At 28.8% G+C, this 14,442-nt stretch overlaps 1 protein-coding gene across 2 annotated transcripts in view; it reads right to left on the bottom strand.

The window, feature by feature from the left end:
* Positions 1-11,294, bottom strand: part of LOC113797697 (uncharacterized) — a 45,283-nt gene extending 33,989 nt beyond the window's left edge. Inside the window, exons 1-2 of one of the 2 annotated variants that reach the window (XM_075821611.1) lie at positions 11,137-11,294; positions 7,473-8,633 (exon numbers count right to left, since the gene is read on the bottom strand). In XM_075821611.1, the coding sequence (XP_075677726.1) occupies positions 7,473-8,118 (646 nt within the window). In that variant the 5' untranslated portion in view covers positions 8,119-8,633; positions 11,137-11,294. The remainder of the gene's footprint in view (positions 1-7,472; positions 8,634-11,136) is intronic. The other variant, XM_027348120.2, reaches the window with a different exon arrangement.
* Positions 11,295-14,442: the final 3,148 nt, after the last annotated feature.

The raw sequence follows: 14,442 nt of genomic DNA, 5'->3' as shown, positions 1-14,442 counted from the left end.
TTTCACACTGTGTGTGCGTGTGTTTGTGAATGTCATATCTTCAAATGATGATTGGTTTTTTTCCCTGGTTATTAAAAATAAAATATGTATCTTTGTTGGTTTTTGTTTGTTTTCTTTTCTTTTTTTGGTTTTTTTGGAGTTTGCAGTTTGTTCACCACCGAAAATATGCAAATTATTTGGATGATAATAAGAATTTGAGAAAAAAAAGATAAGAACGGCTGCTAGGAAAGCAAAAACACACCCGGTATTTATTTATTTATTTAGTTATTTTTCATTTTTTTATTTATATTAAAATTAATGAAGATAGAAAAAATGCAAATAAATATTGCAATAAAGTAAAAGAAAAAAAACTTATTATATTCTGTATCAATTCTGTTGGTTCACACGAATTCTGGTTCTGACAGTTTTTCTCGTGTGTGTGTGTGTGATATGACAATCGTTGTATTAAATAACAACAACAAAATTCTCATTTTTAATGACTAAAATTCTGTTATTCGGAATTTTATTGTAGAATGGCTGTAGAGAATATTCCATACATAGATAATGGAGACCAATTGAATAATGGAAAATATCGATGCGCAATGATCATCATCATATTGGAATTGGGTGATTAAATTGACTCCAAAACAAACAAAATAAATATTTTTTTCAGAAGAAAAAAATTCTGCTGACTATTCAAAATAATCATCATTTTTTTAATAGTTAGTGAGTGAATCAAAGAATCGAAAATGAACAACAACAACAAAAAAAGCAAACAAAGAATAAAACAAGAATTTGATTTGTGAATTAAAGAATTGAAAGAACTGGACGAAAAGAGAATATTCTGAATGCAAAAAAAAACCTTTATTGTTGTTTTGTTTTTTTTATCATCATTATGGTTCATTTGGTTTTGTCGGTCGGCAAAAAAACCAAACCAAACCAGAAAAATCATCATTAGTTTTGACTATATCCACACACACAAAGATATTATCTGAATTTGCATTTTTTTTCGTTTGGTTTGGCTCCAACATCCTTTAGGAACAACAGGAATCCCAACAACAACAACAACAAAAACTACCACAATAATGATCATTGATGATTATGATGATCATTATCATCATTGAAAATATTCCCTACACATAAACATATGTCATTTGAAAAAAGATCCTGGATCATTATCATTTTTCTATGTTTCTTAAATATCAAACCAAAACAAAAAAAATGAAAGTGAAAAAATTTACATAAAAACTATTAATATTTTCAAAAAAGAAATTCAATGTTTATATGAAAACAATGAAGAATAAAAGGACAAACAAATACCAAATGAAAACTATTCAAGGATTAAAAAGACAAACAAAAAATGGAAAACTTTTTTTTGGATATTAAAAAGAAGAAAATTCCTCAAGTAAAACCGGACAACAACAACAACGTTAGAAATAATGAAAAGATCATTGATCAGACACCCAATCATCAACATTTCGTTTGCATTCATTCATTCATCATGTTTGATCATTCTTTTCAAATGGGGTATTATTTTCCATGGGGTTTTTATTTCGATTTTTATTAAGCTTAATTCACTAGATAAATAAACACACACAGAGTGAGAAAGAAACAATGAAAGAATCCGATTTATTTATTGATGATGATTCAGGGAATTTTTTCTTTTTGCATCAACTAAAACTGTGATTGTAAATGAGTGAATGTAAGAATGAGATAGATAGGGAAAAAAAGCTTAAAAGTTTATAAGTTGACGTTGGTAAGTGTGTTTCAAAGTCGAAACAAACAAAAAAAACAAAAGCAGAAAATTCCAAATGATGATGAATCCACCATATTGTCAGGAACAAAAGAAAAAAACTTGGAACATCTTTTTTCTCCCTAACTTTTTCAACCCTGATGAACAAAACACAATACCAGATCAAAAATAATAAGTCAAGCAAGTATGAAGAGTCATCGGTCAATCTCCTTGTTTAGTTGTCGGATTTTTTGTTTTTGTTTTCACACTTTTCATTCGATGATGATTCGGTGTTGTTTTCATTCAAGTTGCGAAAATTATAAAAAACCATTTTTCGTGATGAAAAGAATATCTGACTTGACTGACTGAATGTACTGGAAGTGTAAAACCAAGGGAAACTACTGTGTAGAAATAGTGGAAAATAACAATGGATGCTAAAATCTGATGACTGACTGATGGAATGAATGATTTTTTTCTGTTTTTTTTTCGTTTTGGATCGAACCATTTCGAATCAAGAATAATAATATACCGGGAGAATCAGTGTGATTCAGCAATGAAGGAAGGGAGAGAAATCGATAGAAAATTGTATAAAGAATCAAAAAAGATGCTAAGGGTGTGAAAAAAAACAACAACAACCAAAAGACAAAGAATAAAAAAACGACAAAGACTGATAGTGAGAGAGAATATATAATAAAATTAAGAATAATAGGTTTTTCCACACACACACACTAACAGAATAACAGAATCGGTCGAAATAGCAAAAGAAAAACAAATACGATTCTCTCGGTGGAAATAGAATATATTTTTTTTCTTTTTTGGTTCTGGGCACATCTGATATCACACAAAAAAGCGTAGAATATTCTTTGTTTGGGTAAACGTTTCGTTTTTTTTCATGAAAAATGAAAACAAAAACAAAGCATTGAAAATACCTTAAGCGTATTTTCTTCTTTTCATTTTCTCCCTCATAGTTTAGCAGTGAAAAAACGTAAAAAAACGACCAAATCTGATTCCGATTCAATTCGATTTTCTCATTTTTGCTTTTTCTTATTCTCTCGGTGTTTGTATGCGGGCTCAATTGAATTCAATACACGAAGCATCGACCGGATTCACGATGGAATGATTTGTGTGTTTGTGTAAGGAGAAAAAACGAATCAACGAAAAGAAAAGAAAATTTTCATTTTAGGATATCGAAAAATCTACGAGGAAAACAGCAGCAACAACAACAACAAATAAATAAATACAGTAGCAGCAAGCAAAAATAAAATGTCACAATATTTTTCTTCTTTTTTTTTCTGAATGTAAACGAGAATTGTTGTTGTTGTTGTTTGGTTGTTTGATTGTTGAGAAACACATACATTCATTTTTTATTCCGTTAAACTATATTTATCTTTGTCGATTCTTTTTGTTTTTTGTTCTGTTCAATTGTACAATTGAACAATTAATCAATTGGATGTTTAAAAAACAGACAGCAAAAAAACTTTTACACATTATTTAACAGCCGAATCATCTAACAAACATTTTTCCATTTCAATCAAACGAATAAACGAACTTTGACCTGAACAACACATAATCGAATGTGCCAATTTGATCGATTCGTAATAGGATTTTCTGACAGAAACAAAAACCGGAAAAGAAGAAAATTCCTTAAATAAAAAAAAAACCAGATGTTCAAACTTGAAGAAGAATATTCAATGACAAAATGAATGACATGACAATTAAAAAATATGAATTTTTAGGAAAATGAAAAAAAAGAAAAAATAAAGAATTGCTTGAAAAGAAAAAAAACAACAGCCATCATTTTCGGGTACTTGAACACGAATGATCTGAAAAGAAGAGAAAAGAATCCGGGCAAAACTTTTCTCTGGTTCTTTATTTTTTTCCTATTTACTGATGATGATGATGGTGACTGAATTCATTTCGATTCGTTACGAATAAAGCAGCCATTCGGGACTCATATAAAGACACCAACATCATCATCAACAACTAAGGAAAAACAGAAGCAATATCACTTTATTTTCTCTTGGTTATTCCCTTGAATTTAATCCAATTAAAACATTCGAAATGAACAAAAATGATGTGATGTGTGTGCGTTTGGTGTTTCTGTCTATCTTGATGTCTCTCTTTCTCTCTCCATCTGAATGATGATAATGTTTGATTCGTCCGTTCGATACAGAATCATAATGATGATTATGAAGAAGGCCTGAATCTACGTTTCCAAATAAGAATCATAGAATTCAATTTACATTTTCCATTCATTCTTTGTATTTTTAATTATTCAAATGAAATTCTGGAATGATCTAAGAAGAAGGAATATTCTATATGAAAATATATTGATATTGTATACTTTATCAATTAATTAATTAAACAAAAAATCACTCAATTTGATTCAAGGAATATCTCATTGAAATTGTTCTGGTTTATGTCTAGAAACAACAAACAAACACATCATATAAAAAGGACATTGATCTGTATGGATAAAAACAAAAAATCAACGTAAAAGAAAAAAGAATTTAAATTGAGAAAAAACCAAACGAATCGACTAACAAGTAAAAAACAACAACATTTACCCAAATAGATCAGATTTATATTGTAGGAAAAAAACATTATCCAATTTGTTTAAATAAGGATTTAAGCTAATTAGCTTTTAGCCTGCAAAGTATATATAGTTGAAAGGAAAATCTATCCTATATGGAAATTAAACTAACATCTCTTATCGTTTTGTACAACTAACTAACTAACGATTTTCGTTTATTTTGGATTCTTCCTATGTAAGTGTGTGTGGGTTTTTGATTTGTTATGGCTGGTTTTCTCTCTGATTCATTCGTTCAAAACATACCCAACGAAAAATCTATATTTAAGCTAAGTTTTGGTTGAGTATAGTCAATCAGATCATTCAGATGTTGTTGTTCAGATGATTTCCTTATTTTCCTTCTTACTCTAATCATAACTTGATTGATGGGACTTTTGGTTGTTGTTGTTGTGTGATGATGATGGTGCCATATACAAAAGTTAATAATAATAAAAAACTAACTGAAAAACAAAATGCAACCAGAACATTTATATTTCTTTCCCCTGTTGGACAGAATTGGAGAAAGAAAAATCCAGAGAAAAATTATTATCAGAATCTAAAATTAGAATTCCGAAAATTTGTTTTTTCGTTTCGCCAATTATAATTGCCGAAAAAAACCGATGGAGAAACCGAAGAACAAAATTTAGTGATAATAATTTTGTTTGCTTTTCGAAAAAAGATTTTAAAGAATTTTTTTTAGCAGAAAAACTCTCAAGAATCGTGAATATTTCACATTTTTTTCATTATTTACACTATAAACGTTTTTTTCCATCTTTGAATTCAATCCGGTTCCGAATGATTTAAGATCCATCAACAGAATTCATACAAGCTATTTATATTTTCATTTTAAAAAAACCTTGATCCAGAAATTTTTTTTCATGACTTTAAGCAAACATTTCGGGAAAAAAAATCTTTAAAATGGGCAAATATGGACACACACACAGAAACCATTTTCCTACATTCATTCATTGCGAGTAATGTTATTTTCCAGGCAATAAATTTCATTTTTCTTTCTTCCAGAAATTCAAATTTGAAAATGAAAAGGGTTTTCTTTTTTCTCTGCTTCCAACCAAGTCATCATCATTCATTGTGTGAAATGTGAATCAAAGAAAATTTTCCAAGAATGAAAATCAAATAAAACCGGCATTGAATAAGAGAAAATTTCTCGAAAATATTTTCCCAAATCTTATTATCATCATCAGCAGTTAGGCTATATCAACACTTATGGACAAATTCTAGTTTTAATAGCAATCAATGATTTTGACAACAAAAACTAAATTTAGATAAAATTGAATAAATTTTCCAGTAATCATAATAAAAATGATAATGATGAATCTTTCGACAATAAATTACGCTAATAAAAAATCATTGATTTTGATCTTGTTTTTTGGATCCAGAAACATAATAAAAATAGACAATAATCATAAATATAGAATCATCATCATCATTGATTATTATGGAAGAAAAGCAAGAAGAAAAATCGGAAATTCAAGAATTTCTAGAAGAAAATGAAAGGAAATGGATCAAAATGTGAATGGTTGATCAGAAGATGATGATGATGATGAAAGAATATATTCTGGTCAACAGAAAGAAAGAAAACTAAGAAAAAAACTTTCATCTTCCGTTTACATTATGGACCAATACATCAACATCGTCATCAACCAAACAAGAACCGAAAGAGAATTAATATATTTTTTGCCTTCAAGGCCTTGCACAGAGAAAAAAAATTCCAAGAGATTCTTCTACTACACATATATTACATGTTTATATATGTGTTCTGGGAAACTTTTCGAAAACTCTCGATTCTTTAACAATTTTTATGATGATGATGATGATGATGGACAATGAATGATTCATTCCTATAGTAACATTAATAATAATAATAATAATAACATAATGATAAATAATGATTTAGGTCAACAGAGAGAGAGAAAGACAAACAAACAAACCGACCAAAACAGAATGAAAATTAAAGTTTAACTTTATTATTATTATGGTTTATTATGGGAAATAAATATAAAAAAAGTTTGGAACTTTTTTTCCGAACGGATGTGTATTTGAAAATGAAATGAAATGAATGAATGAATGAATGAATGAACCAGAAATGAAAATGTCAACCGAAACAGAAAATCAAATACAGTAAATTTTTATGAAAATGAATAAAAAAAACTTTTCATTGAAAATAAAATAATAAATAATAAACGTCATTTATGAATGATGATCAACAACAAAAAAATGATGGAAGTTGTTTTTTCGACAGGAAGTTCAGTCGGCAGATTGGAGAATGTAAAAGTTTGGTCTTGTTTAATTTTTCTTAGGAAATATTTAGTGAAACGAAAGAGTTATGGAGATGGTTCTTCAACAAACCGTGGTTTTCAAGAATCCAGAAACAACAACAACAAAAATCAGAAACTTTTCTTCTTTCATAAAATCAAAAACCCTAACTCTGACAAATTGGACACTTTTTTCTAATTCAAAATTTGCATCGTTTCATCTGCGCAACAAATAAGACATATATCTGAATCAGAAAATCATATTGCATCATTCTAATTACATTTCGGCAAGATGTTTTGTTTTCACTTTCATTTTTCATTCGTTCATATTTTCCTTAATATCTTAATTTTATAGGAAAACCCGTGACAAAACAACAAACTCTTGTGAAACAAGACAGGAAAACATCTTTGTTTAATGTTTTTGCTTGGAAAACTTTTTAGTATTTTTTTGATGGTGACACTTATGGGTAAAAGGATTGAGATAACTGTCATTTGTTTATGTGAAATGAGAAAATATAGCCAGAATTGAACAACAGGATCTACAACAACAACAACATCGAAAAACTTTTCAACAATAAGATCTTTTCATAACATAACATAAATTCCTCGAAAACTTTTTCTTTCTTTTCATATTAAAAACTTTATTTATATAACGACAGAGAGAGACTTATTATTATTATTATTATAATGATGATAACTTGAAATGAACAACATTTTTTTTTGTTGTGGAAAAACTCTTTTTCCGAATGTTGCATAAATATTACTCGGCAAGAAAAAAAATACTGTAAACATTCAATTTTATTGAATCTGTTGAGAGAGAAAAAAACCCAGTAGAATCGATTTTTAACCATATGGTGGATATCGATGTTTTTTTTTTGTTTTCATTGGGAAAAAAATGCCAGAATTTAAAAATACAAACCGAATTTAGCAGATGAAGATTTACTCATCATCATTGATGATTGAGAAGATCTTTGAGAAGAAGATGATGTTATTGCTGTTGCTGAAGTTATCATCATGGCGGCAATCATTGATGCGGCTATTAATAATGTCGATGATTTTGATGGATGTTTTAATGAAAATTTACAATAATAACTACTACCAGCACCATGACGACGACCACAGAAGCAATTCACAAAACCAACCACTAAGAATAATAGTATGGTTGTCGATGATGATGACATGATGAAATTTGATGAGAATTTTAATGATTGCTGTTGAAAAATATTTAGACAATTTGTCATCGTTAACAACAACAACAACATGATGATGATTCGTAAAACTAACACAGAATAATATTGATCAAATATTGATAATGGTAATGAATTGCTATTTGATTTTTTCTTTTGATAAAAATTTTCATCGCATTCAATTTGCTGTTGTTTTGTTTGGATTGATTGAATTGATGCGGGTAATAATGTTGTTGATGATAATGATGATGATGGTGGTGGACCGTGGCCTGATGATTGAATGGCCAGCATTTTTTCCCTAAAATGATGGTAATAATTATTGATTTTCATTCTTGAATATTTTACATCAATGATAGAACAACTAGAACAAAAACACATCCTACAAACATAAATAATGAATATTCTAAATATTCATCATCATCGTTATTATCGTATTCAATGAATAAATAATTCACATAAAGATTTTATTCAGGCCATTTGGGAAACAATTATTATTGTGGGGAGAAAATTTTCAATCAAACACACATACACACACATTGCACATTAAACACACACAAAACACATCAATTGAAGACAATGAAGAATCGAATGCCGCAAAAGATCAATTTAGTTTAGTTTAGTTTTTTTTGTTGTTTGCTCTGATCAAAAGATCAAAGTAGTAGCTGTTGGTGGAGATGAATTGGACCCAAATGTACAATTAACCTTTTGTTTTCTTAAATATATTAATATAAGGCCAGGAAAGAAAACCAATATTGATGATCACTTTCATGATAATATGACATTACCATTTACAAGAATTGAAGACAAATTGATGCGGATTCTTCGTTTCGAGTTGATTTGAAATTTTTGACATAGAAAAATATTCGGTCCTGAAAATCCAATAAGAATATTCTCTATAGGATTTTTTGGGATCAGGAATAAGAGAAAACATTATTTGAAAAAAGTTATTAAAAAATCATTTTTGATTTTGGATTAAAGAGACACAGAGAGATCGGAATCAATACAAAAAATCTGTTAAAAAAGAGTGATACCTGTCTCTAATGGATATTATTCATTCATTCATTCATTTCTTTGTTTAGGTGTCGTGTCTATCTATGGAACCTGTCTATCTATCTATCTATCTGTTCGATAGATAACATTATCTTTTACTCAACAACAACGAAAAAAACAATGTCGTGTGTATGTCATCTTTGGAATTTTAATTCTGACACGCGACACATTACAAAAAAAAAGTTGTTGTTTGGTTATTTTCACTATCATTTTTTTTTCTTTCCCAAAAAAATTCTGCATAGACAAGGTTTCACACACACCGAAAGAGAGAAAAATTCATTAAATATTCAGTTCGATTCGTTTTTTTTTGTTTTGCTTTTCTGTAGCCGCTCAATCATCATGTATATTTTGTTCAATATTTCCAAGGATTCGGAATTGAATTCATAAAATAATAACAATAACAACAAAAAAATAATAATAACATAAACAACCGAATTAGTCGAATAACAGAAGCGAATATCTTTCCCAAACACAATCTATAGCTATAGAGAGAAAATGAATCCCAAACAAACAAAACAAACAACAATAACAACAAAATATTATCAGTACATTATTATTATCATCGAAGAGAGAAAGAAAGAAAGAACGATACCAGAATTGAGAAAAACAAAAAACAAAAAAAAAAGAGATACCAGAATCGTTGGCCCAAAATAAACAAGAAAAAAGCAATGTAGAGAAAATGTAGAATTTCTTTCTTTCTTTATTTCACACGAAAGAAAGAATCTGGTTAAGTGAATGTACGAAATGAAAATAATCATAGCCAATCTTAGAATAATATATGAAACTTAACTTGGCTGATTTGATCCCTGAAAAATAATAATTTCATCTTGTACAGAGAATATTCGATGTCGATGGTGTTGGCGGCGGTGGTGGACATTATTTGTGTGTGTTTAATGTGTTTGTATACAACACTTCTTTCCCGAAAAAAACCCGAAGTGTTCAAGATCATTATATTTTCTAGGATTATGTGCCCCATAATAATAATAATCATAATAATCACCATAATCATCATCAGGTCTTTTCCGTAAAGAAATACATACGAAAAAAGGGAAACATTGTACATAATAATAATAACAACGATGATGATGATGATAATAATGTTTGTCATTTTGGACGAGAAAGAAATTGATGGAAAAAAATCTTTATATATCGGTTGCTTGTTACGACAAGAATCTTTCCTTTTTGAACAAAAAAAGTTTCCAAAAGTTTTTTTTCGCCTTGTTGTTCAGAATCAGAAAATGTTTGTTCAGAACACTACTGTAACAAGAATATTCTTTGTAGGTTATTACTTCTCGAAAAAAAATGTAACAAGATTTCTTTCTCTCTGTGTGTGTTTTGAACAAGCTTCAACAAAAAAATATTGAAAATAAATTGGACAAAAATTGTTGTCGGAAGAAAAAAACTTTGAATAAATTCAAACAACATTGAAACCTATGACCTCTATTCAAACAACAATAAAAAAAAGAAAACAAGCGAATCCGATTTGATTAAATAATGATGATGATACTTGACCAAATGACCATTATAAAAACTTTTATATCATCGTAATAATGATGTTAATAATCAAATAGGGAGAGAAAGAGAATTATTACACCAGAATGACAGACACAAATCAACAACATAGAAAATGATCCTGAAATCAAAAATGACTCAATTAAAAAAGATTTTTTTTTCTCTCATTCTCTATATCCAATAAAGATCATCATCATCATTGTGGTCATCATTGGGTGAAAACAATAATAATAATAATGATAATGGTCATGATGATTCCACACACAGAATACAACAATAATAATAATAAAAAGAATTGAACAATTCTATAATTCTGTACGTGAATTATACTGTTTCGGGGTTGAATTATTATTATTATGGAGAGAGAAAAAAAAACACCGAAATCGTAAATAGTCTATGAATATCATCATCATGTTTTTGTTTTTCAAAAATTACTCTATAGATATCTAAATATCTATGAATAGTGTTAATATGATTTGTGTGCAAGGTGATGAAACAAAACAAAAAAATCAAGCAAGAAAGCAAGAATCAGAGTTAAACAACAATCACAATCACAATCACAATCTATCTATATTTCTCCCTGGTCAAACAAGGAATCAAATTAAATTCCATAACTGAAATTTACACCAAAGGAAACAATATCAAATTCACGTAATAGCTATAAAAATGAAAATATGAAAAATATATTAACGATCATGTAATCGTAATATAGCTAGAGAGAATTTCAGAATATCCAAATAATTATCATCATCATTACATGATTAATATCACATGTCATTCATAAATGGTTTGTGATTTCCGTTTGATTGGAAATAAGCAATCATCAAAACTTACCATATTTTTTCGTTGAAGAACACACTATTATTGATGAATATTATCAATCAAAAAAAATCACTAAATCAAACATCATCATCATCTGAACTGATCAAGTATCAAACAACGAATGATGATGATGTTGCGATGGCCCACACAAACCATTTCACATTCACACTAAAGGCGCGAAATCGGATCACTCATTGGATTGAAACTTTTCATTCACTTGTTTCTCTGTGTGTGTTTCCTGTTTGTTTCGTCTGTAATGGATACCAACAACATACCACAGTTAAACGAATTGTATCAATAAATAATGCTACTACCAAAAATGGATCCCGAAAAAAATGGATATCCTCGATTTTTTTCCAACAGAATTCAATGCTACTACTAGGCCATTATTATTGTTGTGAACAGAATATTCTACTGCAACTTGGATTTGAACCACTACTACTAACTACCCACTTACACACTATATTGAATCAGTTACTTTGTATATCATTCATTCAAACAATGACAATCAATTCTTTCAATTTTTTTGATAAGTTTAAACAATGCTACTATCAATTAATTATTATTATTCCTTTTGTTTTGTTTTGTTTCAAAACAACGCCAGCTAGCGGTGAAATTTCTGGAAAAAAAAATCAAGATTTCCTTCCCAAATGTAAACAGGTAATCAAGAAATGTTCTTATTTGTGATGATAATGGTTTTTTCCTTTGCCACTTGATTAGATTGAAACCGTTTTTTAATTATATGTGAAAAAATAGCCATTGTTATTCAAGACATAATATCAATCATCGATATTTGCGAATATTTTGTTCATTCAACTATATACTAGGTGGTGTGTAAAATGGACAATCATCGAATTGTGTTTTGTGTGAAAGGAGAGATAATTAGATTTTCTTCGTTCGTTTGGACATTTTGCAAAAAATGTATTTCCTAGAAAATAGACGCCCTTTGTGTGATTAAAAATGGTCAACAACAAAGAAAAATATCTATATAGTGAAAAACAAAAACATGGTGATCATGATTAATGCCATTATGGATTGTGATTGTTTTTCATCAATGATAACCGGTGATTGAGGAAAAAAAAATGAATGAATTCAACGAACAAAAAAGCAAAATGACTCGAAATCCATCATCATTCATTCACTATCATCATCATTGGGATCTTAGCAAAGAAAAAAAGATTAGATTCGATTCGTAAATATAATCTGTCATCATATTGCAGCCTGACAACAACATCATTGTTAATTCGGGTTTTTTTTGTTGTTGCAAAAATCAAAAAACAAAAAAACAGTGATGTTTCAAGAAAAAATCCAAGACCAGATTATTAATCTTTCGTAAGTCCAAAAACATTTTCTTTGAAAAAAATTCTTAGATTTTTATTTGCTATGTTTTGCTGTTTTGTAAACGAGAAATTATCCGGGATTTTTTCCGAAGAAACTTCTTCATCAATTCAATAATGAATGAGTGCAGTTTTGTTTTTGATGGTCCAAAATTTGAAAATTCCGAATGCCAGTAGGCGGCAATAGAATCCTTGATTTTCCGAAAGAAATCAATCATCAATCTAATAAGATTAGTGATTTGGTTTCTTTTTTTCGTCTGTTTCGTTTACGAAAAATCATCATCATCAACGATATCAAGATGATGATGATAAAATAGGAAACATTCAAACATAAAATTATGATAATTTTCCCAAAGAAATAAATAAATATATTGAATTCGATTCGATTCGGTTTGTTTGATTGATCGATTGATTTTTCATTTTTTTGTTTGTCGGATACGATATTGATATTCGATTTTGTTTTTCCACATATCGGAAAACTAGAAAAATGGAAATTCAAAACCTAATCATTATTATGGATGAAATTCTAATCTTTTCTTTTCATATTTGTTTTGTTTGCCGTTTTTTTGATAGAAAAAGTGAATGGTGTTTATAAGTATCGACTTTTCTTTCATTTATTTCAAATTTTATTATTATTGTGGGCGTTTGAAGAAAAATAATAAATAAACAACATTAATGCAAAATGCAAAGGTTGTTTTGGTTGTGATCAATGAAAATTGCAAATTTTACAAAAAATTTTACAAGATGTTCAGAGGGGGAAACATACTGGAAAATCAAAAAATCAATGATCGATTCTTATTTCGAAGTGAGCAAAGTAATAAGTGAAAATTCTTTCTTTCCTAATCAATATGCATGTGTGTCTGGTGGTGGTGGTGGTGGGAGCATAGGAATAGATTCCCTCTCACTTTCCAAAAAAAAAGTTTCCAGAATTTGTTTCGTCATCATCACCAAAATTGTCAACTTTTTTTCAAAAAAAAGGCTGCAAGCTGAAAAATGTTGACATTCGAAAAAAAACAAAGTAAAGGAAAACATGTATGGCAAAAAGTTGCTGACTGATTTTGGATCATGATGGTTATGATGTGCGTGTGTGTGTGCAAAGATAAAGGCGAAAATAAGATGCGAACGAAAGAAAAATTCATAAATTTTAAAATATTCATCAAAAAAAAGAAAAAAAAATCGACAACCATGATGCCAGACAAGGCAAACAAAACACCAAAAGAAAAAAAAAACGCTAACGAAAGCACATCCAAACAGAAGAAGAAAAAAAGTTTTTCTTTCCAGGAACGAATTGTTGACAATCGAATGGATCGATTTTGGGAAAGAAATTGAAAATTTAAAAAAATATTTGAATATTTTGTTTGCGCGAGAAAAAAAAAGTATACATCACGATGATGATTTGAAGATTTTCAAGAAAAAAGTTTGGTTTTATTTCCCAATTTTGTTGCTGCACGAAAAAAATAGTCAAACGCAGACAGTGAGAAAAAGGAAAAGTAGCAAAATGATGTTCATTTTTTCATTTATCTCTCCCCATGAATGTATGAAATTCTATACCGTTCATCCATTCCAATGGAAATAGATACCGCGTGACCAATGTCCAAAAATTTCAAAACAAAAATTTGAAATGTTATCGATTTTCTTTGGATCTATTTCTTTCATCCAACAACAACCGAGAAAAAAGATGAATCATCAGAAGAATGTTTATTTCATTTTATTTTGTTTTGTTGTTGTCGACCGTATCTTCAAATGAATGAAAATAGAAATAAAGATGTAAATTCTTGATTCCATCATATAATCATCTTATCATCATCTACATTTGATGGATCCATGATATGATATTCCATCACGCAAAGTAAAGCAGAAAAAATTCTCATAATTCTTTCTATTAGTTTAACTAAAAGTAAAAGATAATAGGCTATAATAATAATAATACACATTGCCCCATTGTCATAATGAACCAGGTTAATATTTTTGTTGTTTTTGT

This window comes from Dermatophagoides pteronyssinus, unplaced genomic scaffold (genome assembly GCF_027571235.1).
Source record: "Dermatophagoides pteronyssinus isolate colony J.1.1.1.1 unplaced genomic scaffold, Derpt_VIB-CSIC_2022.12 sq0011, whole genome shotgun sequence".
Taxonomy (NCBI): Eukaryota; Metazoa; Arthropoda; class Arachnida; order Sarcoptiformes; family Pyroglyphidae; genus Dermatophagoides; species Dermatophagoides pteronyssinus.
This window is presented reverse-complemented; position numbering and strand designations above follow the sequence as displayed.